This window comes from Carcharhinus amblyrhynchos, chromosome 6, assembly GCF_965287045.1.
Source record: "Carcharhinus amblyrhynchos chromosome 6, sCarAmb.v2.hapA, whole genome shotgun sequence".
NCBI classification, from domain to species: Eukaryota; Metazoa; Chordata; class Chondrichthyes; order Carcharhiniformes; family Carcharhinidae; genus Carcharhinus; species Carcharhinus amblyrhynchos.
In genome coordinates, this window is record NC_137329.1 from 16,967,500 (window position 1) to 16,994,298 (window position 26,799).

Consider the following 26,799-nt stretch of genomic DNA (forward strand, 5'->3'; position numbering starts at 1 on the left):
AAGTATATCTGTTGGTTGAATAGTCATCCCATTTCCTGTTTATGGATAATGCTTGATGATTGTTCCTTTCCCTACTCCTTCAGGGATTTGCCATTGGAAGATTATGGAGTTGATTTGGCTCTTCTGCCAGTGGTATCTGCCCAGATATGATCTGTCAGATGTTTGAGCAAATTTGTTGTGGCAAAATAATGAAAGTGCAAACATACAATTTTTGCACAAGTGTGAAGTGAAGCTTTGGTGCAAAAAAAAGAGAACCGAGTTCACGATTGAGGAACAAATTGGGAAAAATGGTACCCAACGTGCTGACTGTGCCAGGGTGAATTCACATCTAAGTTTCCACTCAAGCTTATTGTTAGAATCCCAGCTGATGTGACTACTGGCAGCCAGGTTTCAGAATGGAACCTTGGCTCAATACATTGTACTGTTCACATTGTGTCATGGATGAACAGAGTCACAGGTTTGTCAACATGAACAGATTGACTATAATACCTTAAGTGTATCAGGACAGAGCCCCAACACATATTAGGGAGCCAGACAACCCCCAATTTCTCTGTTCTGGCATAAATGAGGAAAGGATGCCTTGCCTCACGAGTGACTCCACTGGCAAATTTGGGATTTTTTTCCCCCTCCAAAAGCAGCTTTATTCATGACAATTTAGATACAAATTAAAAATTATAGAATCCCTATACTGACAGACAACAATCCCACCCAGGCCCTATCCCTGTAAACTTTTATTTACCCCACTAATCCCTCTAAAGGGAGAATTTAGTATGACCAATCCACCCAACCCACACATCTTTGGACTATGGAGGAAACCCATGCAGACAGAACGTGCAAACTCCACAGACAGTGACCCAACTCTGGAATTGAACCTGGCTGGGTCCCTGATGCTGTGAGGTAGCAGTGCTAACCACTGTGCTGCACCAACAGAAATAGTTTAACTCTTAACCACTGAGCTAAAAAAAAACGATAAACAAGAAAAGAAACATACTTCTGATTTGTTATTATTTGGTTCCAATTTAGCAATACACTGCTTTGAGACTTAAACACCACTTTAAATATTGTTAGTAAAGTAACTAGATTTACATTGGGGATATACCTGCTCTGATTTGGGTAGCAGCCTTGATGCCTTAAGAGCAAAAGAGAGAAAGGGTTTTAGGCTACTAGCTTAAACAGCCTCATCCAGCAAATGAACACAAAGCTATTTTTCCTCTGTCAAAAAACTTAGCTCTGCCCATTTCTCATCATATGTAACTAACTAAACACAAGTCACCTTTCCATTACTTAAATTAGAAAAAACACCCCAGGGATCCTTTCCCTTGAAGGAAAGCTCATTAAGCCTTCTGCTAAAGCACTTACATGGCTAAAATGAGTAAATATCCTGCTTTCCAGCATCTGCTATGTTCCTCCCAGACAAACCAACCTCCCTGTAGAAAAGCACTGGATCTTAAAGAGGGCCCCCTCGAATATATCAATAGCACAGAATCACTACTACTTTTCCCCACTTATTTCTTCATAGATTTTTAAGGATAAGTTGCAAAATTTGTCCTGTACTATAGAAGTAGACAGTTCATGTAAACCAATAGGCCATCTGTGGTCAGACCCTTTGAAAAAAAATCAAGTGGCAGACACCCAAGACAAATTTCTCATCATACCCTCTCCAGATGTCAAGGCCACTGGTCTCATTGGAAACCTGACTTCTGCACAAATGTTTCCAACTACATGCCAAGCAACATGCCTTGGAATCTTCTCTCAAACAATGCTTTCTCTGATTCCTTTACCAAGGGTCCACTCCCAGGATTTCAATCCCTCCTCATTTTCCTCTATCGCGGAACATTCAAGGTTTTACAGATCTCTTGGTACCCTTTCATGCCACCAGAAAGGCTACTACTTCACAGGCTACGTGAAGACATAACCAAAACTTTTGATTTACCTCAGATGTTTGATTTCCCCAGTTTTAAATCCAGTTGCTGTAGCTGGCTGTAACTCAGAACACTCTCTGCTTGTTACATTGAGCAAGATCCTGCCGGATGAAATTAATCAACTTCTTGTTCCTTTAGCAAGACAATTTGTCCCAAGGCTCTGCCCTATGGGCAGTCTTTTTTCTTTTAGAAAGTCTGCATTTCCCAGTTCCCTGGTCCTACCCAGCTTCTTCTGGGTATAGCTTTTTCAAAAAAAACCCAAAGCTTTCAACTTAAAGCAGCCTCTGGTTGCCGAGCAACAGCATAGTTTTTCTTCAACCCTGCTTACTTTCATGTCATAATCCCTGGAATTACAATGCAGACAGTTTGAAATTAAACCAAAACCAACAGTCATGCAGGCACTTTTGACACCAGCTAACTTGAAGTTTAATTTTTTTTTTTAAAAAATACAGAAAGACAAAATTAAGCTATACCTCATCTCCAATACCCACAAATACAAACACAGGTTACTTAAAACTACCTTGGCTTCCTGATGACAGTAACATTCAAGTAAATCAGCATAGATGTGTTCATCCAGAAAAAAGGAGCAACTGTAACAGGAGCTGAATCCAAGCTTCACGTTGTGTACAATTCCATTACAAGCCTTTGATTTATGACCAAAAATGGCCCATGCCATGCAACAGACTAAAAGAGTTAAGACTAATAAAACCCAAAGAACATCTGTGTCCCATGTACAAATTTGCCATAAATAGAGCCAGAGTTTTACAGCATGGAAACAGGCCCTTCAACCCAACTTGTCCATGCTGCATTTTTTAAAAAATGCCCAATTCCAATTGCCTGTACTTGGCCTATATCCCTCTATACCCATTATACCCATGTAACTAAATGCTTTTTAAGATAAAATTGTACCCACTTCTACTATCCCCTCCAGCAGCTTGTTCCAGACAGTCACCACCCTGTGAAAAAAATTGCCCCTCTGGACACTTTCCCTCTCATTTTAGGCTCCCCTATCTACGCCCCTCTATTTTATAGACCTCTACAAGGTCACCTTGCAGCCTCCTACACTCCAGAGAAAAAAGTCCCAATCTATTCAGCCTCTTTATAACTCAATCCATCAAGTCCCAGTAGCATCCTAATAAATCTTTTCTGCACTCTTTCTAGTTTAAATCATTTCTATAAGCGGGTGACCAGAATTACACGGTATTCCAAGCGTGGCCATACCAATGTCTTGTACAACTTCAAGACGTCCCAACTCCTAAATGCAACGTTCTGACTGATGAAATCAAGCATGCCAAATGCCTTCTTTGCCACTCTTCCACCTCTGAATATATACCCCTAGATCACTGTTCTTTAACTCTCCCCAATACCCCACCATTAACTGAGCACTGCCTGGTTCACTGTACCAGAATGCATTACCTCGCATTTACCCAAATTAAATTCCACCTGCCATTCATCAGCCCACTGGTCCAAACTGATCAAGATCCCATTGCAATTGGAGATAATTCTCTTCACTGTCCACTATACCATCTTGCCATCATCTGCAAACTTACTAACCATGCCCCCTATATTTTCATCCAAATCATTTATATTAATGACAACCCTGCACTGATCCCAGAGTCACACCACTGGTCACAGGCATTCAGGTTGAAAAAAAAACTCCCTACAATCACCCTCTGGTTTCTGTCAAGAAAACAATTTTGTATCCATTTAGATACCTCACCCTGGATCCTAAGAGATTTAACTTTATGCAACAACCTACCATGCCGTACCTTGTCAAAGACCTTGCTAAAGTCCACGTAGACAACATCAACTGCATTGCCCTCATCTACCTTTTTGGTTAGGTCTTCAAAAAGAAACAATTAAATTTGAGAGACATGGTTTTCCACATGCATAAAATTTCCTCCATCAAGAAAAAAAAGGCTGAGATGAAGCAATCAAAAAGATGTTCAAGCAATTGTTGCAATTAGACAAACATTCCAACTGACTACCAGTCATGATCCAAGAGACAAAATTAAAGGAATTGAAAGTTATTGTAGCATCGTTATTAGAAATGGATTCAGAGTGAGCTCTGTCCACTGCTGATTACTGCAGCCTCATATCATTCATGATCAATTAAATGATATGACCCTTTTGGTGCCTGTGCATCTCTTGTAATGGTAACCCAAAGTAGGTCTAACTGGTGGGGTGTGGAAACATGTGGACAATGTTATGACTGGGGGCTATTTGTAGCAAGCTGACTGAATCCCTATTTACAGAGGGATGAGTGGCCTTTTCATGCTAGTATTGATCATGCTAATACCCAGGTTGGAAGACAAATAGAAACTGGCAGGGTGGCACAGTGGTTAGCACTGCTGCCTCAAGGTGAGGGGGACCTAGGTTCAATTCTAGCTTGGGTCACTGTGTAGAGTTTGCACCTTCTCCCTTTGTATGCAATGGGCTTCCTCTGGTTTCCTCCCACAGTCCAAACAATGGTGCTGGTTAGGTGCACTGGCCATGCTAACTTCTCCCTCAGTGCACCTGAACAGGCACTGGAGTGTGGGGACTTGGGATTTTCACTAACTTAATTTCAGTGTTAATGTAAACCTACTTGTGGCACTAATAAATACTTAGATTTATTCATCATTTCAGGGTTTCACATTTTGGCTCCCACACTTAATATGCTCCAATGGGGGAGAAACCACTTTCTCCGTTGCTTAAAACTAGAGTGGATGACTTGCTTGATCCCCATCCCAGCTCCTGTCTGCTCCAGCCAGGAATTTTACTGTTGTGTATACAATACAGTCACTATCATTTTACTTTTTGATTATAGAGTTTATCTACAGAAAGATGTCCTGCTGAATGCAAGATTCTGGAGAGCAGCACTGTGACAGGTAGTGCACAGCTTGCTGCTTTTACAAGGTTGGCCTTTGTACATTTGACTTTCAGTCTTACTTGGGAGTCAGAAACAGCAAATGGAAAGTGGTTCCTAGGGGAAGAGGGCACACTCATTTTTGTGTAAAGAAACATGAAATAACATACTTGCTTTGTACTACAAGGTCAAATTGAACTTCAACAAGCTTCCAAATGCAACACTGGAAATTCAACTTGCCCATTCATATACTTTATTTTTATTCAGGGAATGAGAGAATCACTGGCAAGACTGACATTTACAGAAGATGGTGCTAAACTGCATAAGAGTAGTTTACTGGGCCACTACAAGAATCAACTGCATTAATATGGGTCTCACACCAGGGCGTTAAGGGCTTGGAATCCTGACAATGCAGGAGCCAGTTGGCCCATCAAGTTTGCACTGATTGGCTATGCTAAATTGGGTGCAGGAAGAACCTACATTCAAACAGAGCATCTCCTCCAGGCCCATCCCTATCCCCGTAATCTCATGCATTTAACCCCCTAACCTACACATCTTGGGACACAAGCGGCAATTTAGCATGGCCAATCCACCTAACCCACACATCTTTGGATTGTGGGAGGAAACCCATGCAGTGAGAATGTGCAAACTTCACAATGACCCACATATGGAATTGGACCCAGGTCCCTGGCACTGAGGCAGCAGTGCTAACTGCCATGCCACCCCTAAAAAAAAACAAGGTTTTATGACGATCTACCAGTTTCATGATCATAATTATGGAAGACTAGCTTTGCTCACTTGACTGACTGCAAATTGCCCAACTGCCATGGTGGGATATGAACTTGTCACCAGCTCATTAATCCAGCAGCAACCACTATACCAGGTTTGTCTGACCTGTCACTCAAGGTGATAGTGGGGGAAGCAGAGGAAACACATTTTTGCACTGAAGGAGCAGATGAGCATATTTTGGGACAAGCAAGGCATGGCACAATTAACTGCATTTCAAATAAAAAAAGGGAGCTCTATGGAAATAACAAAAATTGCTGAGCAAAAAGTACATCACTGACATAGCAAAAACATTCAAGTTTCAAAAATATAATAAAAATGACCAGAGTGCAAGAGGGTCAGTGTATGTGGGTGGGTGGGTGAATGTGTTGTGGGGAGAGTGAATAGCAAAACCTACCTATGGCAGACTCCTGCGTCATTCCTGCGCACACTCTTTCCCTGGACTTGGCTCTCTGTACCACTCTTCCCGCACCCTACATGATCCACAATGGCCAAAAACAGTGGGTAATGTGATCTTGTGAACTGGTTTTGATGGTCAATAAGGAGTGCAAAGGGAATTTTCCAATGCTTCCCATGCCTTATTGATCCTCGACTTTGAGATTGCAAACCTACTTCTTTCACAATGATCCTGATAAATAAAAAATGCATTTGGCGGGCCAGTTGACTTTTCCTGCCCATCTCTCTTGTACATTTGTATTAAAAACCTTGGGCCAACATTCAGACGGTCATGTTAGGAACCAACTGCACAATTTGTCCAGTGTCTATTTACAGTGGGATGTCATCTTACATAATAGAAACAATCCAGTAACTGTTCACTTGTTTTCTGGAATCTACCACTCTATAGCTGTATCTTTGCCAGATAGGTTGTGTCAATTCATTGCACAATTGGAGGCCAATGATAAATGTGGGAAACTGAGAAAATCCTCTACTTAGTGATACGAAACCAGCTGGACAAGTCCAGTACTTGGTGGCTTATCTTGACGGCAATAGAAATGGGGCATGATTTTCCAGACATTCACCCAAAAAAAACCCCCCAGAAAATCCCACCCAAGGTCACTGGAAATGATTTTTAAATGGTCTGCCCCCCTCCCCCCCATTCCATTAGCAGGCAGGATGGGAAAATTCCCTCCACTCACTGTGGAGGTGATGGCCTTGTGGTATTATTGCTAGACTATTAGTCCAGAAACTCAGCTAATGTTCTGGGGACCTGGGTTCAAATCTCACCATGGCAGATGGTGGAATTTGAATTCAGCAGAATATATCTGGAATTAAGAATCTACTGATGACCATCAAACCATTGTCAAAAAAAAACCCATCTGGTTCACTAACATCTGTTAGGGAAGTAAATCTGTTGTGCTGACCTGGTCTGGTCTACATCTCATACCAGAGCCACAGCAAATGGTTGACTCGACTGCCCTCCAAGAGCAACTAGAGATGGGCAATAAAAGTTGATCAGCCAGCAATGCCCACGAAAGAATAAAAAGAAAACATTACACTTGAGAAAGGGCTCCTCTAACAGCTGGCTACATTTGGCAGTATTGTAGCTAATGCATTCTGTGAACATGCAAATGAAACCTATCTGGACAGGGAAACCCTCACCCGGGAATACGAAGGCAAAATCTAGATAAAATTTATGGCAAGTTGAAGAGTTGGAATTGAATTTGAATCCTGGGTGCAATCAGTAAAATAACTGTATCAGGGGCATAAATGCAACTTGGGTTAGTTTCCAGTGTGTAATAGCTCGTGTGACCTCAAGACATTGACCACAAGCTCGATTCAGATTAGCCATCCTTTTATTTCCTTTAAAATTCATTTGCAGGATGTGGGTGTCGCTAGTAAAGCCAGCAATTATTTCTCCTGATTGCCCTGGAGAAGTAGGTAGCACTTATGGGGAGTTTTAATATTTTAAACCCCAGTGACAGTAGAGAAACAGTGATATCGTTCTAAGTCAGCATGGTGAATGAATTGAAGGTGATCTGTTTGCATCACCCATGCCCTTCTGGGACAAGTTATTGACAATCTTTATACTCAAAGTGCCTTGTTTAATAGCAAGAAGTCTCACAACACCAAGTTAAAGTCCAACAGATTTATTTGGAATCACGAGCTTTCAGAGTGTTGCTCCTTCGTCAGGTGAGTGAGGCACTTCAAAAGCTTGCGATTCCAAATAATCTTGTTGGACTTTAACCTGGTGTTGAGACTTATTGTGCCCACCCCAGTCCAGATCACGGCTACCATCGACACTTTAAAGCAGAATTGCATAAAACCATTGTGATTCACATAACATTAACAAGTGGTAGAGGCATAAGCATACTTTGGGGGAAAAATGTGAACCATTACATATTTGACACTGTATAACAATTTGCTGAACAGATTCTTATATTACAATTACTACAGAATTTCACAATTTTTATCTTGTATTTAGGTCAGGCATCTCAGGAATACAGGTATTGTATTGAATCTTGGTGCAACCAAACCTTAAACAGCTCCATCACCATTTTCTTGGACAAGTGTAACAGTAAAATAAGACTTAGATGCCAATTGTGATAAAATATATTTTCACTAGCACATTGAATATTTTACCTCCTGTCAGAAAGAATAATGGTTGCAACCATATAAACGTGCTTGCAAGTTATAATCCTGGTGCAGCTATATCATTTGGACAAGTTTTACTTAGAGCAATGTCACTTTTCATTAAAGCCACCATAGAAATGTAAAAAAAGGAGCAGGAGGATGACATTTAGCCCTTTAAGCCTCAATAGCCTAAGCCTGTGTTTTCCCCCATAATCTTTGATACCATTTGCCCCAAGTGCTACATCCAGCTGCCTCGAATGCATTCAATGTTTTGGCATCAACTACTTCCTGTTGAAATAAATTCCACAGACTCACCACTCTTTGGGTGAAGAAATGTCTCACCTCTATCCTAAATGGTATACCTTGAATCCTTAAACTGTGACCATCAGGAATATCCTCCCTGCATCTATCCTGTCTAGACCTGTTAAAATTTTATTAGTCTGAGATCCCCACCTCATTTGTCTGAACTCCAGCAAAAACCATCCTAACCTAGCCAATCTCTCCTCATATGTCCCACCATCCCTGGAATCAGTCTGGTAAACTTCACTGCACCCCCGAGAGCAAGAACATCCTTCTCAGAAAAGAGGACAAAAACTGCACAAAATACTCTTGATGTGGCCTCACTAAGGCCCTGTACGGTCCCTGCTCCTGTACTCAAAACTTCTCACAATGAAGGTCAACAGATCATTTGCCTTTTTTTACTGACTGCTGCGCCTGCATACATACCTTCAGTGACTGGTGCACAAGGTCACCCAGGTCCCACTGCACACTCCCCTCTCCCAATTTACAGCCAGATAGTAATCTGCCTTCTTGTTTTTTGCTTCCAAAGTGAATAACCTCACTTATCCACAATTATACTGCATCTGCCATTGATTAGCCCACTCACCCAACCTGTCCAGATCATTCTGAAGGATCAGCATCCTTGTCACTGTTCACCCTCCCACACAACTTGGTTGCATCTGCAAAATTTGAGATGCTACATTTTGTTGCCTCAAATTGTTAATACATAGTGAATAGCTGGACCCCAGCACCGATCCCTGTGGCACCCCACTAATTACTGCCTGCCAATGTGAAAAGCACCCATTAAATTCCTACTGCTTCCTCTCTGCCAACCAGTTTTCCATCCATCTCAATACACTTTCTCTAATCCCATGCACTTTAGGAAAGCGTTTGACAGGACTGCACAAGAGATTAAAGACCAAATATACCACATCTACTAGTACCCCCTTGACAAATCTGTTGGAATCCTTTGAAGATATGACTGGTAGATTTGTCCAGCATGATTTCCCCTTCATAAACCCATGCTGACTGTCTGATCCTGCCACTGCTTTCTAAATGTTCCGCTATAAAAGTCCTTGATAATGGCTTTGAGAATTTTCCCCATTACCGATATTATGCTTACTGGTCTATAATTGTTTTCCTCTCTATTGCCTTTGAATATTGGAGTGACATTGGCTACTCTCCAATCTGCAGGAACTGTTCCAGAGTCTTACAGAATCCTGGATGACCATCAATACATCCACTATTTCCAGAGCCATTTCCTTAAGTATCCTGGGATGTAGGTTATGAGGCCTGGGGATTTAGCCACCTTCAATCCCATCAACTTTCCCTGCACCATTTCTCTACTAATATTAATATCCTTCAGTTCTTCCCTCTGAAATCTTGTGTTCTCCAACACTTCTGGCATCTGATTTGTGTTCTCTTGTGAGGACAGAACCAAAATATGTATTCAGTTGCTCAGCCATTTCTTTGTCCCCTATTATACATTCCTCTGTATCTGTCTGTAGGGGACCTACATTTGTCTTCACGTATCTATAGAAACTCTTAGCGTCAGTCTTTATCCTATGATCCTGGTTGAGACCATTAACCTTTCGTTTTTGAAATGAAAAAGGTATGCTTGAATTCTGAGAATGTAGAAAGAGCAGACAGAGGAGAACCTGTAGATGCAGTGTATTTAGATTTCCAAAGGCATTTGACAAGGTGTTGCATGAGCAGCTGGTGCATAAAGTAAAAGCTTATGGAACTAGAGGAAGTTGTGTTAGCATGGATTAAAAACAGGCTGTCAGGTAGGAAACAGCAAATCGTCATTATGCGTCCTTTACAGAGTGGAAAGATGCAACTAGTGGAGCATTGCAGGGATCAGTTTTTGGCTAGCACTTGTTCATTATTTACCTGGAGGAAGGAACAGAATGCAAGGTTTCCAAATTTGCCAATGATACGAGGATAGGTAGAAGGGTAGGTTGTGATGAAGATGGCGATTGTGCAGCAGGATATAGGTAGATTGGGTGAAAACCTGGCAAATGAACTAACGTGGGGAACTGTGAACTCATGCACTTAATAGGAAAAAATCAAAAAGCAAATCATCTAAAATGGGAAGAGACTGCAGATGGGTGAAGTAGAGGGATCTAGGTGTTCTAGTGCATGAATGGCAAAAAGTTAGCAAACAGGTCCAACAAGTAATTAAGGCAGCAAATGGCATTTTGGCCTTTATTACAGAGAATTCAAGTATACCTTTTCATTTCAAAAACAAAAGGTTACTGGTCTCAGCCAAGATAAAGACTGACACCAAGTTTCTACAGATACATGAAGACAAATGTAGGTCCCCTATAGACAGAAAAAGGGGGAAAATGTATAATAGGGGACAAGAAATAGCCGAGCAATTGAATACATATTTTGGTTCTGTCCTCACAAAGGAGGCAGCAAATCAGGTGTCAGAAGTGTTGGAGAATACAAGATTTCAGAGGAAGAACTGAGAGAGATCAATGTTACTAGAGAAACAGTGCTGGGAAAGTTGATGGGATTGAAGGTGGATAAATCCCCAGGGCCAGATAATCTACATCCCAGGGTTTATAAATATTCATCAGTCACAAGTAGGCTTGCATTAACACTGCAGTGAATTACTGAAAATTCCCTAGTCACCACACTTTGGCACCTGTTTGGGTATACTGAGAGAGAATTTGGCATGGCCAGCGCACCTAACCAGCATGTCTTTCGGACTGTGGGAGGAAACCTGAGCACTGGGGAGGTTTTGTTGCAACTATACAGAGTCTTGGTGAGGCCTTACCTTGATTAAGTACCGTGTACGGTTTTGGTACCCTTTATCTTAAAGGAGTATAGTAACATTGGAGGCAGTCGAAAAGGAGATACACCAGGCTAATTCCCAGAATGAGAGCACTGCCCTATCAAGGGAGATTAAATATTCTGGGTCTATATTGTTTGAAGTTAAGAATAATGAGGTGTGACCTTATTCAAACACAAGATTCTGAAGGGATCTTGACAAGGTAGATGGTGTTGTGTTTTCACTAGTGGGAGAAACTCAAAACAAAAAGGGACATACAAATTTCCAAACATCTGTTTTGTATCAATAGTATAAATCACTGGAATTCTCTGCCTCAAGTGGTGGAGGAGGAGGTTAGATCGTTAGAAGTATTTAAAGTGGAGGTGGATAAATATTTAATAGATCGAGGAATAGAGAGCTGTGGGGAAAGACACAGGGAGAGAGTGAAGGTCAGCATAGATCAGTCATGATAGTATTGAATAGCGAGGCAGGCTTGTACAGCTTGGTGGCCTACTCCTGCTGCTATCTCGTGTTCTTGTGATAATGCAGATGCTTTTAATTAAAAGACTAAAAAGGCACAAGGTTCACAGTTTAAATCAAACTAATTTTACAACAAAAGAACAGGAATACCAATAATTACACAATCTCAAATAGTCAGGCCTTTAAATCATGAATACCAGTTACTTATTGAACTCCACTTTTCTACACCCAGCTTCAGCCATTCCCCATTATAACCTACACCCCCTTGCTCCCAAATTATTTAAGTCAGATACTTAACAGAAACTTGGCAGTTATCCACTTGGTATAAAGAACTGTGGACTCCCAATTCAACACTCCTGGTTCTGAAGGTTCTTTAACACTGCAGTATTATATCAATGAACTTTCTTCCATGTCAGCTTAGCTATCCCAGAGAAATAAATCCATTTTTAGTACTGTCCTTTGGTTAATAAAAACTTGTTTTCAGCCACAGAATTTCAGTTGAATCCTGCTGGGTAAAAATATTAGTCAGATTGTTCCAAACTGAACCTGTGCTTGAGATCAAAGCCACACCCATAAACTCCGAAGCAACTTGGTCACATGATCAGTGACAGGCAGCAGAAACATTTCCTGGGAGAAATCTCATTAAGGGACCATCACCCCAATATAAAATGTGGGGTTTGCCAAAAAAGTACACAAGCCACCACAATTTGTAGCCTTAATGTGTGGCATAATGTTTCACCTTTTATGAAAAGGAGAGAGTTACATCCCCTGCATGCAACACTTTAAATCTCAAATTCTAGCCTTAAATTATTGCAAATTCTTTAACTACTAGGAATTGAATCATGAGAAACTGTCAACAATTAGCAGACCAGCCAGTAAAAGGGCAATTAAAAAAAACCAAGACCACAATAATCATATAGAATTAGAGGTTCATAGTGTGAAAACAGGCCCAAATTTCAGCTCAACTTGTCCATGCTAGATTTTTACTAAGCTAATCCCAATTGCCCACATTTGGCCCTTACTCTTTTATACCCATGTTATGGTCTAAATGCTTTTTAAAAGACAAAACTGTACCTGCCTCTACCACCACCTCTGGCAGCTCATCCCAGACACTTGCCACCCACCGAGGAAAAAATTGCCCCTCTGGGCCCTTTCGCATCTCTTGCCTCTCACTTTAAACCTATGCCCTCTAGTTTTAGGCTCCCCTACGTTTGGGAAGAGAGATAAGGACTACCTCGCTGATCTATGCCCCTCATTTTCTGAGCCTCTAAGATCATCCCTAAGTCTCCTACGCTCCAGGGAAACAAGTCCCAGTCCCTAAGTAATTACTATTAAAATAGTAGTGAAGCACTAGTAGGAATTTTTTTTAAATTAAGAAATGGCCAGTAAAGTAAAATTGCATTGTCATCTAGTTCTTTGATTTGTCATTTTGTTTTAAAAGCTTTTTTCATGAACGTGATCGAATGGGAGAAAAAAGGGGGAGGAGACTGTGGATGAACAGAGGGATCTAGGTGTGTGTGTACATAGATCCCTGAAAGTTGGGAATCAAGTAGATAAGGTAGTTAAGAAGGCGTACGGTGTATTGGCGTTTATTGGTAGGGGGATTGAATTTAGGAGTCGCAGTGTAATGTTGCAACTGTACACTACTCTAGTGCGGCCGCACTTGGAGTACTGTGTGCAGTTCTGGTCCCCGCATTACAAGAAGGATGTGGAGGCGTTGGAGAGGGTGCAGAGGAGGTTTACTAGGATGGTGCCTGGTATGGTGGGGAGGTCCTATGAGGAGAGACTGAGGGATTTAGGGTTGTTTTCGTTGGAAAGAAGGCGGCTAAGAGGGGATCTTATTGAAACATATAAGATGATTAGAGGTTTAGATAGGGTGGATAGTGATAGCCTTTTTCCTCGGATGGAGAAAGCTAGCACGAGGGGGCATGGCTTTAAATTAAGGGGGGGTAGCTACAGGACGGATGTCAGGGGTAGGTTCTTTACCCAGCGGGTGGTGAGGGATTGGAATGCCCTGCCTGCTGCAGTTGTAGATGCGTCTAGTTTGGGGGCGTTTAAGAGATCTCTGGATAGGTTTATGGACGAAAAGGGATTGGTATAGGCTAGTGGGTCATTGTTTTTGTAACTGGTCGGCGCAACATCGTGGGCCGAAGGGCCTGTTCTGCGCTGTAATGTTCTATGTTCTATGAGACTGGGAATCGCATGCAGCTCTAGAACCAGGCACTGCTGACCCCTCTTCTACTCATGGCCTTCATGCTGTTGAAGGCTTTGCAAGTTTCTGCAGAGAACCTTGTAGGTGGTAGATGCTGTGGCCACATTGAGTGATGAACATCTCCACATCTGATCTTATGACAGAGGGAATATCACACATGAAGCAGCTAAAAACAGCTCAAATTGAGGCTATGTCCAACCAGTCTGGACATTCTGTTGTTGTTTGCCAATTAGGACTTTAGGAATTCCAATCACACACTGGCCAAGAATTGGCCTACAGATGGATGGCTCTTGAGGTGGGGGCAGTAAAGTGGGGCTGGAAGAGTGGAGGGCTGTTGTCCATCCCCAATTATCTTAGGGAAGATGATGGCAAGCCATTTGGCTCCACAAGTGTAATTATTAAAAATATTTCCTTAGAGTGGTGGGTAGTTTCCCCTTTAAGATTACTACAGGTTGGCTCAGTGGTTAGTTCTGCTGCCTCACAGTGCCAGGCTCCAGGGTTAAATTGCAGCCTTGGCGCGGGGGGGTGGGGGAGGCGGAGGAAAGAGAACGGGACGACGACTGCCTGTGTCAAGTTTGCCAATGTGTGTGGGTTTCTTTCCCCAGTCCAGGTTAGGTTGTTTGGTCATGGTAAACTGCCCCCCAGTGTCCCAAGATGCAAGGATTAGCAGGGTAAATATGTGGGGTTCTGGGGGATAGGGCCTGGGTGGGATAGTTGTTGGCGCAGGCTAAAAAAAAAAGGGCCAAACAGCTTCCTTTTGCAGTCTTGGGATTCTAGGTTAAATAACTGAGCATGTGTGATGCAAGCTCCATCCATTTTGCACTGGGAGTTTTATGCCAGTGATGAGCATATTCAAAAGCCCCTATTGCCTGTAACAGTTAGTGTCCTGCACACCCCACTTCCATGTGGTAGCTGGGGTGGATCAGGCACAGGAAACAAAATCTATCCTTGCAAACTTGATATTACAAAAAAAAAAATCAGGGGGAGTGAGAATCTAAGTTTTTTGATTAACATTCACAGTCACATCATTAATCATCTGAATTATATATTGTGTGTCAGGCACAGCTGGCAAATCGTTGCTCCATTTCTTCAAACAAAATGTGGGACATCTGCAGAAATGAAACCAATTAGACAGGCCCTCCTGCTGGTCTAAAAAAGGTGAGCATGTCTTTGTTTTCAAGTTGATGCTGCCCATGTAAACAAAAACTAACCCTATTCCAAGATATAGAAAATACATTTTATTAATTTGTAGGACGTGTTGCTGGCTGGCTAGCATTTATTGCCCATCCCTAGTTGCCCCTGGAGGACAGGGGAGAGTCAACCACATTGCTATGGCTCTGACATCACACACGGGCCAGACAAGGCAAGGACAGCAGAATTCCTCCCCTAATACAAAAAGTGGACCAGAGGTGTTTTCCCAACAATCAACGGTTTCATGGTCACCATGAGACTCAAATTCCAGATTTTATTTTTTAAAAACATTGAATTCAAATTCCACCATCAGCTGTGGCAGGATTTGTACGTTGGCTCCCAGAACATTAGCGGAGTTTCTGGATTACTGGTCTAGCGAGAATGCCAGTAGGCCATCACCTGCCTGATGTACAGATACAATGACTGAAATGACATGAAATACTGTAGTTGACTCCAATCATTCATACAAGAGGAGCAACATTACAACAGTTTAAGTGCATCAAATTAGTCCATAATGTTCCCACTTGTGCCTCAACTCCATTCTTTTTCCCCCCCCTCATTCTGTGGCTTCAGTTGGAAACCTGCTCATGTTGGATTTCTCCCCACAACTCTCGTTTCCATTTTGTTTTACTGATTGCATCAAGAAAAAAAAAATTAGTGTGCCTTTAGGAAGAGGCCAGGAATCAAAGTTCAATTCCCTCTCTTCAGCTTGCCATGCATCTCTTCCAGACTTTGGTCTTCGTATTCCCATTTGGAACTTATTTGCATGTTTACAAATCAAAATTGCTTATAGTGCAATTTAGCCAGTGGTCAAAGGAGCCCGTAGACTTGTCAAATGTAACTCTTCCACAATCAGTGGCACCCTTGGACGAAGAACAACTGGTGGTGGTTTAATCAGTTGGATGGCCACGCCTCAGGAGAGAGGTAAGGTTGAGAAGGCAGGCTTTCATAGTCAGCTACCAAGTGGTGGACTTGTCCATCAGTTCAGCTCCCTTCCACCTTCTTTCAGAAAAAAGGTCTGAGCTCACATACCGACCAGCTCAAGAGCAGCTTGAAATTACATGAAATATTGTCGTATTTCTGCTGCCATTAGACTTTTGAATGGACCTACCAAGTTGATCTTTCGCTACACCCTAGCTATGATTGTAACACCACATTTTGCACCCTCTCTCCTTTCCATGTCTGTGAACGGTATGCTGTCTGTATAGCACTCAAAAAAATACTTTTCACTGGATACTAATACATGTGATAATAAAAATCAAAAAAGCTGGTTTCATGCTCACTATTGCAGTTAAGTGAAGGATTTCCCTGAAGCTTCCTACATTCAGCACTGGACTCCCTGTCCATGCAGAACTTTCTGATAAGCTTCTGAAGAAGTTGTGGCAGTACACTGATAAGGAGAAAGTCAACATATCATTTACAAGCTTGACATATTTAAACAAGACTAGTGCATAATTGCTGAAGCTTCACACAACAGAAGGACAAACTTGCATTTATATAACCCCTTTGACAAACTCAAGCCACTCCAAAGCATTCTTGAGCCAAAGAAGAACTTCTAACATATAGTCACTGTGGCCAATTTTCATGCAGCAAGCTCCTACACAGTGGTTAGATAATGAGCAGAATAATGCTCTCAGCGACAGTGGTTAAAGGATTAAACATTGACCAGGATATTGTAATTTGAAGAATTCTCCTGCCCCTTTTTCAAAAGAGGCAGGGAGGGCTACAGCTTAAAGTCTCAATCAAAATGAAAACCATCCATCACCTCAATAAAACATTTGATTTTTCACAGTAATACAATAGACACTGATTAGTTTGTGACATTACAGGGTTAGAATGGGAATTACTCCCCCCCCCCAACCCCCCACCCCCCATAGCCCGTTTGCAATTGGCTTAGATCAGAGTAACTTACGAGTGACAGACTACTTGTAATCAAGGAAAATAAAGAATCACAGGTTTCAATTGAATTCTTATAATTGTCCATCAAGGAAGAATGTGATTTGTAATCAAAATGCTTGTGGTGCACTCATTGCAATTAGCATGAAGAGGTTTCAACTTGCTGCAAAAAAAAAACAAAACATGCAATACGCAAGTTTGGATGAAAGCACCTGAATCAAGGGATTACCTTGAGTTACTTGGTCTTTTCTCCCCCTCATGTCAAGTTGCACCCTTAGAATTTCACAGCAAAAGGCCATTTGAACCACATCTCATTGAGGGGGACATCCAATTAGTCTCAAGACTGGCAAGTCTTTCCTTTTCAAGCACATGTTCAAATTTATTTTGCAAGGTGCTATCGAGCATGCTTACATCTTCCTTTCACACAGTGCATTCCAAATCATAACTCAGGTGAAATCTCATCTTCCTCTCCTGGTTCGTTTGCCAATGCACCATCATCCCACCCATCAAAATCAATTTTGTCCATCAAAACCCTCCATACTTTTGGACACCTCTTATCAAGTCTCCCCTTAACTGCCCTGCAAAGAACAATTCCAGATTCTCTAGCTACTCCTCATCCTGCCCATCTGAGGCCTCGACATCCTTCTGAAAGCATAGTGCTTAAAATTGAGCACAACATCACAATGCCTAACTAGTGAATATTTAGCAGAATGTCCTTACTTTTGTCTAAGCCAAAATAAAACAATTTTATCTTGATCTGTCAAAGATTTGTGTATGCAAATCTGTTACATCTCTTTAGACTCATATGCCTTAAAACAATATAATATTTTTTGTTTTACATCTATTTAATATTCTGTGCTGGGAGTGTTCTGCTGTAGGTTGGCCTCAACAATGTACCCACTAGAACCCTACCGAAATATCAGATGATAGGAGATTGTCATCACAAAATGATCAATCCTCCCAAAATGCATCACTTCATAATCTGCTGCATCAACTTTTATCTACATGATATCTCCTGATTTCACCAGTCTCCCCCCCCCCCCCCAAATCAATCCCTCAAAAGTCTGCTACCATCCTCCTCATTCAACTACATTTTTCAAGATCCAATATTCTACACAGGGGAAAAAAGTAAAAACCCAAGGAACTACTTTCAATGTTCAAAAAAAAAAGGTGCTGTGTATTTTCAATTAGAAATTGAAATTGTGACAATTATTTCCTGTCTCTCAACCTACAGCAGACATGATGAAAGTTAAAATAATTTGAGATCTGGAGATTAAATGCATTGTGCACTCACATTTCATCTCAAAAAGAGGTGAAGCATCTTTCTTTCATCAGTTGACCCAATAGCAGGAGCAATGCTTGGTACATAGAGTTGCCGTCACCCCTCGTCTCAAAGCAAACCAAAATTACCACACAAACGCTCTGCAAAGGATGCTTTGATTGAAATCAGTATTTTCTTCCCCCCCCCCCGACAATAAAGCTGAAACACTGCACCAGTGATTTTGTTTTAACGGACATTACTTGTCATGCATTTTGGCTAGTAGGACAATGGAATGGATGTTGCTAGGTGACTGTTGCTCTGCGTTACTGTTCTAACTGCAGTGCTAAATAAGCTCAGCTAACAAAAAAAAAAGTCTTTTTATACACCATCTTAGTTACCATTTAATAGCACTCTTGGTTTGGAGCAAGAATGCTCAAGACTGTAAAATATACACATATTAACCTTGTAGTTCACTCTGAAGCTATTGTTTAACATACAAAATGCCAAGGTGAATTAGAATTTTTATAGCACAGAAAATTCAAGTAATACATTTATTGTAGTGTTCTTCTAAACACTGCTCTATAGGTCTTGGGAATACTAGAAAATGAACCGCTTTCTCTTTGCAAAGGAGAGTGACCAAAATTAGTCGACCAAGACTATTGATGACATTGCTGAGACAACTGTATAGCATTGAGGAGGCAAAGCAACTTGGACTTTGAATGGGGCAAAAAAAAATCAGCAAAATGCACCCCTACTGGCCAGGTGTGGCTGCTGTGACAACTACTGTCTAGTTGGGAACATAGCAGAACAAGCAGTGCAATAAGCCATTCAAGCCCCTTCCACTATCCAGTTAAATATTGTCTGGCTGGTAAAATCAGTTGCAGTTATTGAATAGGCTGCAGCTTGCCAAAGGCAGATGGGTTGGTCAGGGATCCCAGGTGGATGGGAAAGTGATGATTGGAATAGGGAGGCACACTTTGGGGCAACAAGGCATATTTGAGGGGGTGCGGAGAGGGCATAGCACATATTTCTATTTCCTGGATCATTTTGCAAGGAGCTTCTTTTAAGAACAGCTGGTTAGCCCACTCCATGCTTGGTACAGATAGGAGAGCAGGTGATGAGAATGTGCAATACACACACCCCTAGTTATTGAATTGCAGAATGGCCTCTGTGCTGCAACCAGCCAGTCAGGCCTATGCTAGTGCTCTGTAAGATCAATTCAGCTAGTCCTGCTCCCCTTTTCTCAGTCCTTCAAGGCCAAGTGTGTCTCAAGGCTGAGTTATGCTAGGACTATCATAGCAGGTTTCAGTTACATCATTTCTGAAGTGCAGCCGAAGCTGCATTAAACACAAATTCTGCAGAAAAAAAGAGACTTGAAGCTTTTTGTCTTGCACTCATCAGGAGACTTTGCAAGGGCACCAGTATAAGGGGCATTGTATGAAGAGTGTTTCCATGCTTACCCCTCAACATCTTTTCTCATGTGCAACTAAAAATGTTTATGGATGAGTGCACCATACAAATGGATGCTTCAATAATTTACAATTTATATACTTTTCTCATCAACTCAATAGCAACGTACTGACTTGTATATAGATTAATGCCCCAGACACAATCTTGCCTCTAATCTGTATGTGACCCACTCTGTTGTTAAATAGTTTATATTCATTACTTCAGTTAACCTGCCTGAGAAGAATTGTATTCCAGTATGACCAAGGAAATTTTAATTTTTGTTCTTTTGTCAACACATTTCAAAAATTTGTTGGATACAGGAAATGCATTAAATAATATCATTGATAACAAGCTAGCAAAAGTTGTTTAATGGAACCTTGCAGTTTTGCTGGAGGCAAGTTTAACGTTGGTTGTCACCATGTCAACAAATAATTCAACAGTGCTGAAATCTTAAAATAATCTGCAGTGTAGCAGTGAAAGAGACCAAAAAATAAATCCGGTTCATCAGGAAACGTAATGCATGATTTCATTGGAAAAAAAAAGCAAAGCTTTCCCCAATGCAATAACTGTCATCTGAAGACAACTCTTAATCTCAGGGAAGCAAATTAAAATGGATAATCATTTTATTCTAACAGAATGTTCTCCCTTACATCTCGTGTGAATACCAGAGATCTCAGTTCACCAATTGTCTCAGTGCTCACTGAGAAAGTCACATCACAGCAAGGGTTACCTGGGGGTGTGACGTAATGAATACTGAACATGAGGAGGCTGAATACAGAGCATGGATGCTGGGTTTCAGAAAATAAACCAACTATACAGTGCATCAGCCACAGGTACTGATTTTAAACATATCAATTTTGGCTGCAAACATCAAAACAAAAATCAGTTCTCGTGATAATCAAGTGCACACTACTCCATAAAATAAAACAAAAAGGATAGTTTTTTTATAGTTCCACAATTAAACAGGATAATACAAAGTCTTGTTCTATACAAGAAAGGAAACAGAATTCTAAAGAGGTCGTACATTTTGAACATAAAACAATTCAAAGCCTTTAACAGGCTTAGGTTTTGTACCAGACAAGCTGTTAGTTGTTCCACCAAGTGGACAGAGAATATTGTGGATCCCAGCACAGTAGTCAAATACAAACCATTTCAGAAATTAACTAGCTGGATGAAATAACTGTTAAGGGCATTGAGGTATGAAGCATTTCTAAAACTTTTGCTTGTTACTTCCTAATCCCCTCCTTTCTAAGGCACGTGCTTAACTGTACTTCCGTGCCTGACAATGATGTTCATTCTCATTAGGCATTCTAACATCAACAATATTCACTTCAGATATTTAAGTGGACAGCACTGGCAATGACAAATTCCCACGGTTGAGGTTCTTTAATGAGCCTATCTTAGATCTATCATTTTCCTCCAAGTTCATCCTTTCTGTTTAATTTTTCATAAGTTGGTTTCCTCCATTACCATGGGCTCTACTTGCCAGCATGGGTGCAAATCCAGTACCACTCAGGAGGCACACCACCTAATTGTTTAAGGGGGTGGATACAGCGCCATTCACTACCGCTGCAGTGCATACAACTTATAATGCCAAGGTTCCTTACCACAGCACCTTCCAAACCTGTGACTTCTTATCCTCTCCAAAGAGAAGGGTAGCAGACACATGGAAACACCATTACCTGCAAGTTTTCCTCCAAGCTGCACACCATCCTGATTTGGAACTATAAAATCACTAACATGTAGTAGGAGGCCATTAGGCCCATTAAGTCTGCACCAATAATCCCATCCAGGCCCTATATATCCCCATTGATTCACCCTGCTAATTCCCCCTAACACTAAGGGGCAATTTACCATTACTAACCCACACATCTTTGGACTGTGGGAGAACCACCATTCCTTCATTATTGCTGGAACTCACTAACAGCACTATAGAAATCCCTGCACTAGTTCAGGGGAAAAAAAAGCAGCTCACCAACACCTTCAAGGGCAATTAGGGATGAACAATAAAAACGCTGGCCCAGCCAGTGATACCCACTTTCCATGAGGAATGAAAAACTGCACCTAAGAAAGAAAGAACTTTAAAAACCTATTTATCTTTTTTAATGAATTCTCAAACTGAATTAAACATTTATATCAACTTTGCTGCAATGACAAGTTACTTTATTTTATAGTTAATTGCCATGTCAATTGAGTGGAAGTGTTTGACATGGAAATTTTAATGAGTCTTAGCTCTCTGAAAGTGGGAAAAAAATCTACAGGTGCTCAACCAGTCTGATCAGAAAATCCATGCAACACAATATTGAAAGCATGTATTAGATACAAAAGTATGGGTTTTCTGATGAACCTTCAGGGAAGGGAACTTATCAAGCCTATTTGAGCTGACCTATACATCATGAAACACACACACACACACACACACACACACACACACACACTCTTGGTACCCTAATAAGTCATACAGTTGTAAAACAAGTATGTGGCCCACCACTTCAGGGCAACGGTTGGGAAACCAAGTAGTTTTACCAACACCCTCCACAGCCAAAGGCTTGGCGAATGGGCCACCATTTCAGACAGGCATGTTGAGATAACATCACGAAGTCAACCCTACTTTTTAAAAAAAAAGCATATACATATGCAAAGTATACACGTAGGGAAAAACAACATTACTAATCCAAAACAAATCACAACTTTATGCTTATCACCACTTCAAACCAAAGATGTCCAATCCACGTAAACACAGCACATTTGCAGAAAGACAAGAATTATTTTTACATTAAAAAGGTTTTTGCCTCAGGGCTGTAGAAAACAAGTCAATATTTACTCACTCACAATAACATATCCTGACAATGCTATGATTAAAGCTTTCATCGAAGTTGGCAGGGGGGCAAACTGAAGGAGCCCATTGCACAGGGGCAACTTTCACGTCCACAGCACAGGAAGAGTATGCAATGGCAACAGTGGAGCTGATTATCGGCCTACCTCGATCAGGAAATCACCCGTTCTCAATCCAGCCTGCCATGCTACTCCACCCTCATCCACTGACTCCAAGTATTGAAGCGCAGGAAAGGCTGGAGTTGGCGTAAATTCCTCAATCGGCGTATCAGCTGTGGCAAAGAGGCAAAGACCATGAGAGAAGAGAGAGAGAGGAGACAGGAAATCTGCCAGGGTGCTATTGTATATCAGAGACAGCTAGTGCATATCAGACATTTAATCACAAAATAAATTAACCAAGTTCACATTTTAAAAAAGGTGAAATCTTCGTTTATTTTATTTACAATAAAGAAAATGAAAACAGAATTCAGAGCAGAATTCCGAAGAAGGATTTGTACAGCATCCTTTCCCCCTCCTCCACCCCCCCCAACCTCAACCACAGCTCGAATCGACAGAGGGAAAAAAAAGCTCACCTTTTGCCCCACGGAGTACAAATCCAAAGCCCTCATTGTCTTTCTTCTGCAGGACAACAGTCTTCTCCTCAATGATGCAGTCGCTGTAAAGGGAATCCAGAAGATAGCGCCCATTATTCGAGCCCAGCACAGCCGCTGCTTTCACCAGCCTGTGCATCATGCCAAGAGGACATTCATCAAATGGATAAGGGGTGCATTTAAAAAAGAAATAAAGAACATCCACAGAGGCAGGGCGGAATGAAGATCTAGAAGCGGGGTGGAGGGATGCAGAAATAAATCGAAATAAACGTGATGTAACTTAAAGGAACAGAGTGCCCGGTTGGCTGTGAATGACTGACTGAATGAATGAGTGATCACATGTCAGCTGCGACTCTGAGGAATGGAAACTGCGTGTGATTTTGAACAGCACCGATATCCTCCCACAGTGCATGTACCAGATGCATCTTCTACTGAAGCCCAAGGGGAACCAACCCGAGGGAAAGTGAGGGAGCATTTCCTCTCCTACGCTGCCTTATAAGCTACCTAAACCTGCGACGGCTGCCCAGTACTGTATGGGGTGTGTGTGTGTATGTCTGTGTTTTTTTTTTCGCCTGCTTTATATCCTGTTATTGAGTGCTGCGTGCTGCAAGAATCTCACATGATCATTTGACAGCCCACACTGCTAATAACGTGGTAACTGGCTTGCCGTCATCAAGCAGATTTTTTCAGAAGTATGATCTTTACATAATTGAATTAGCATCAGGGAAATGGGGCATCGATCAAACAAATGTAGATTTATTCCCCCCCAAAAAATAATTAATTAACAAACCACCCAAGTAATGAGATCCTTATGCGAAATGAGACTAAGATTGATTTTAGATTGGATACTCACCTATGTAAATAAACACTCAGTCTACACATTCTTGCAGACATTAACCCCTTAAAGGAACGACTAAGTCTTTAATTTAAAAGTTTGATCAGTGTCACAAGTAAGCTTGTTAACACCGCAGTGAAGTTACTGTGAGAATCCCACACTCCGGCACCTGTTCGGGTACACTAAGGGAAAATTTTTGAGCACAGCCAATGCACCTAACCAGCACGCTATTTGGGACAGTGGGAGGAAACCCACGCAGACGTGGAGAGAGTGTGCAGACTCCGCACTGACAGTGACCCAAGCCAGGAATTCAACCCAGGTCTCTGGAGCTGTGAGGCAGCAGTGCTAACATTGTATGACTGTGAAATAACTTATGATAGCTTTATGTGGAACATTTACACAAAATTTCTGTTTGCGTCTTGTAAAGGCAGCTGAGGGAACATTAAAAGTATTTATTAATCCAGAATACAATGCTGTGCAGTTTATTTACTGTTTTAATGCAGAAATACCACCACAGGCATTGAGTAGGTTAACCAACCAGAAAGTAACAAGTTCTTTTAAGGTTTCTTTACCTGGCAGAGCACCCAGAGTTAACTTGCACTAATTTCAACTGTGCTCATATACATCGGGCAGTGTTAGGTTATATGCTGAACAAAATACCTCAAAGCCCACACAGACACAGTGCTTGAGCAATACAGACTATCACTTATACACTGTTTATCATAATCACTGGACATCCCAAAATGCCTTCCAGTCAATGAGATACTTTGGAAATGTGGTGACTGTTGTAATGCAGAAAGCAATGTGCACACAGCAGGATCCCACAAGGAGCAATGCAATAATGAGCCAATATTGATGCTGATTGATGGAAATATTGTTGCTAAATAGAACATAGAACATTACAGCGCAGTACAGGCCCTTCGGCCCCCGATGTTGCGCCGACCAGTGGAACCAATCTAATGACCCTCTAACCTAAACTATTCCAATATTATCCATATGTCTATCCAATGACTATTTGAATGCCCTCAAAGTTGGCGAGTCCACAACTGCTGCAGGCAGGGCATTCCACGCCCTTACTACCCTCTGAGTAAAGAACCAATGTCTGACATCCGTCCTATAATTATCACCCCTCAATTTAAAGCTATGTCCCCTCGTGTTAGCTGGGGGATAATCCTCCCATTCTGACTCTCTCCAAGATAGTGCCCAAGGATATTTACAACACCCGATCAGGCAGATAGGGCCTTATCTCATCCAAAAAACAGTACCTCTGACAGTGCAGCACCAGAGTGTCAGGTTTGATTTTTCTGCTCAAGTCCTGGGGAGGGGCTTGACATTAGTGACTTGCAACAGAGAGGCAAGAGTGCTACAAACTAAGCTACAGCCAGCACCGACTATCATTTTGGTTTAAAAATGTTCTTAAAGAACTGTACACCGTGGGAAGAATTTTTGTTCAACAATGTGGGTCAAATTGTTTTCTCATTTTTCAATGCAGTGCAAACCTGGCTCAGCTGGGAGTATTTCCTAGGTCACAGGTCACAGGTTCAGGTCCTACTCCAGAGACTTGAACACATAAACTGGGCTGACGCGTCAGTGTATTACCAACAGCATACTACGTTCAGTGTGATTTGGACAGTGTAGGCATGTGCATGGCAGATGAAGTATAATGTGGATAAATGTGAGGTTATCCACTTTGGTAGCAATGATAGGAAGGCAGATTATTACATGAATGGGAAAGAGGTGATACTTAGCGAGACCGTGGTGTTCCTCAATGCTGAAAGTAACTGTGCACGTACAGTAGGCAGTAAAGAAGGCAAATGGTATGTTGGCCTTCATAGCGAGAGAACTTGAGTATAGGGATAGCAAAGTTTTGCTGCAATTGTATAGGGCATTGGTGAGAAGAATTGTGTGCAGTTTTGGTGTCCTTATCTGAGGAAGGATGTCCTTGCTATAGTGAAAGTACAGCAAAAGTTTATCGAGGATGGCAGGTCTCTCATATTAGGAGAGACTAAGTCAGTTATATTCACTGGAGTTTAAAATAGTGAGAGGGGCTCTCATAGAATAGGCAGGGTAGGTTCAGAAAGAATGTTCCCAATGGTGGGGGAGTCCAGAACTAGGGGTCATAGTTTGAGGATAAGGGGTAAACCTTTTAGAGCTGAGGTGAGGAGAAATTTCTTCACCCAGAAGGTGGGGAATGTGTGGAATTCACTACCACAGAATGTAGCTGGGGCCAAAACGTTGTCTGATTTCAAGAAGAAATTAGATATAGCTCTTGGGGCTAAAGAGATCAAGGTATAGAAGGGGGAAGAGGGATCAGGATATTGAATTCGATCATCAGCCATGATCAAAATGAATGGCAAAGCAAGCTCAAAGGGCCAAATGGCCAACTCCATCTTCTATCTTCTAATGGCAGAAATGCAGGCTTTCAGAGTAGACCAAGATTAAAAACAAAGCCCTATCGAACCTTCTGTTTGCATGGGAAAAAAAATCTTCTGACAGAATTGGAAGGTGAGCATTGAGCTCTTCATGTCCTGGTCAACACTTTCCCCTCAACCGGCACCATCAGTAACAGGTCTGACTGATCAAGAACCTCAATGTTGTTTGTGGGTCATGCTGTGTGCAAACTGGCCACCACGTTTGCCTGAAATGAACTATAGCTTCACTTCAAAAGTAAATTGTGAACTACAAAGCACTTGGGACATTGTGAGGAGATGAAAGGCGTTCTATCGATGCTCCTTTTTAAAATGCACCATGCTGATACTGACACAGGAGGTGCATATGTAGCGAACATCAAACAACAACACACTGGTTATGCCTGAATTCCTCTGTGTTGGAACTTGCCTATATCAACCAATGCTGATGAGAAAG

General features: G+C 41.6%; 1 protein-coding gene across 2 annotated transcripts in view; it reads right to left on the reverse strand.

Moving 5' to 3' along the window:
• Positions 1 to 26,799, reverse strand: part of shank2b (SH3 and multiple ankyrin repeat domains 2b) — a 919,901-nt gene that overhangs the window by 251,448 nt on the left and 641,654 nt on the right. For both annotated transcript variants that reach the window (XM_080189952.1, XM_080189951.1), the window contains exons 16-17: positions 23,082 to 23,164; positions 22,657 to 22,781 (exon numbers count right to left, since the gene is read on the reverse strand). In XM_080189952.1, the coding sequence (XP_080046078.1) occupies positions 22,657 to 22,781; positions 23,082 to 23,164 (208 nt within the window). The remainder of the gene's footprint in view (positions 1 to 22,656; positions 22,782 to 23,081; positions 23,165 to 26,799) is intronic.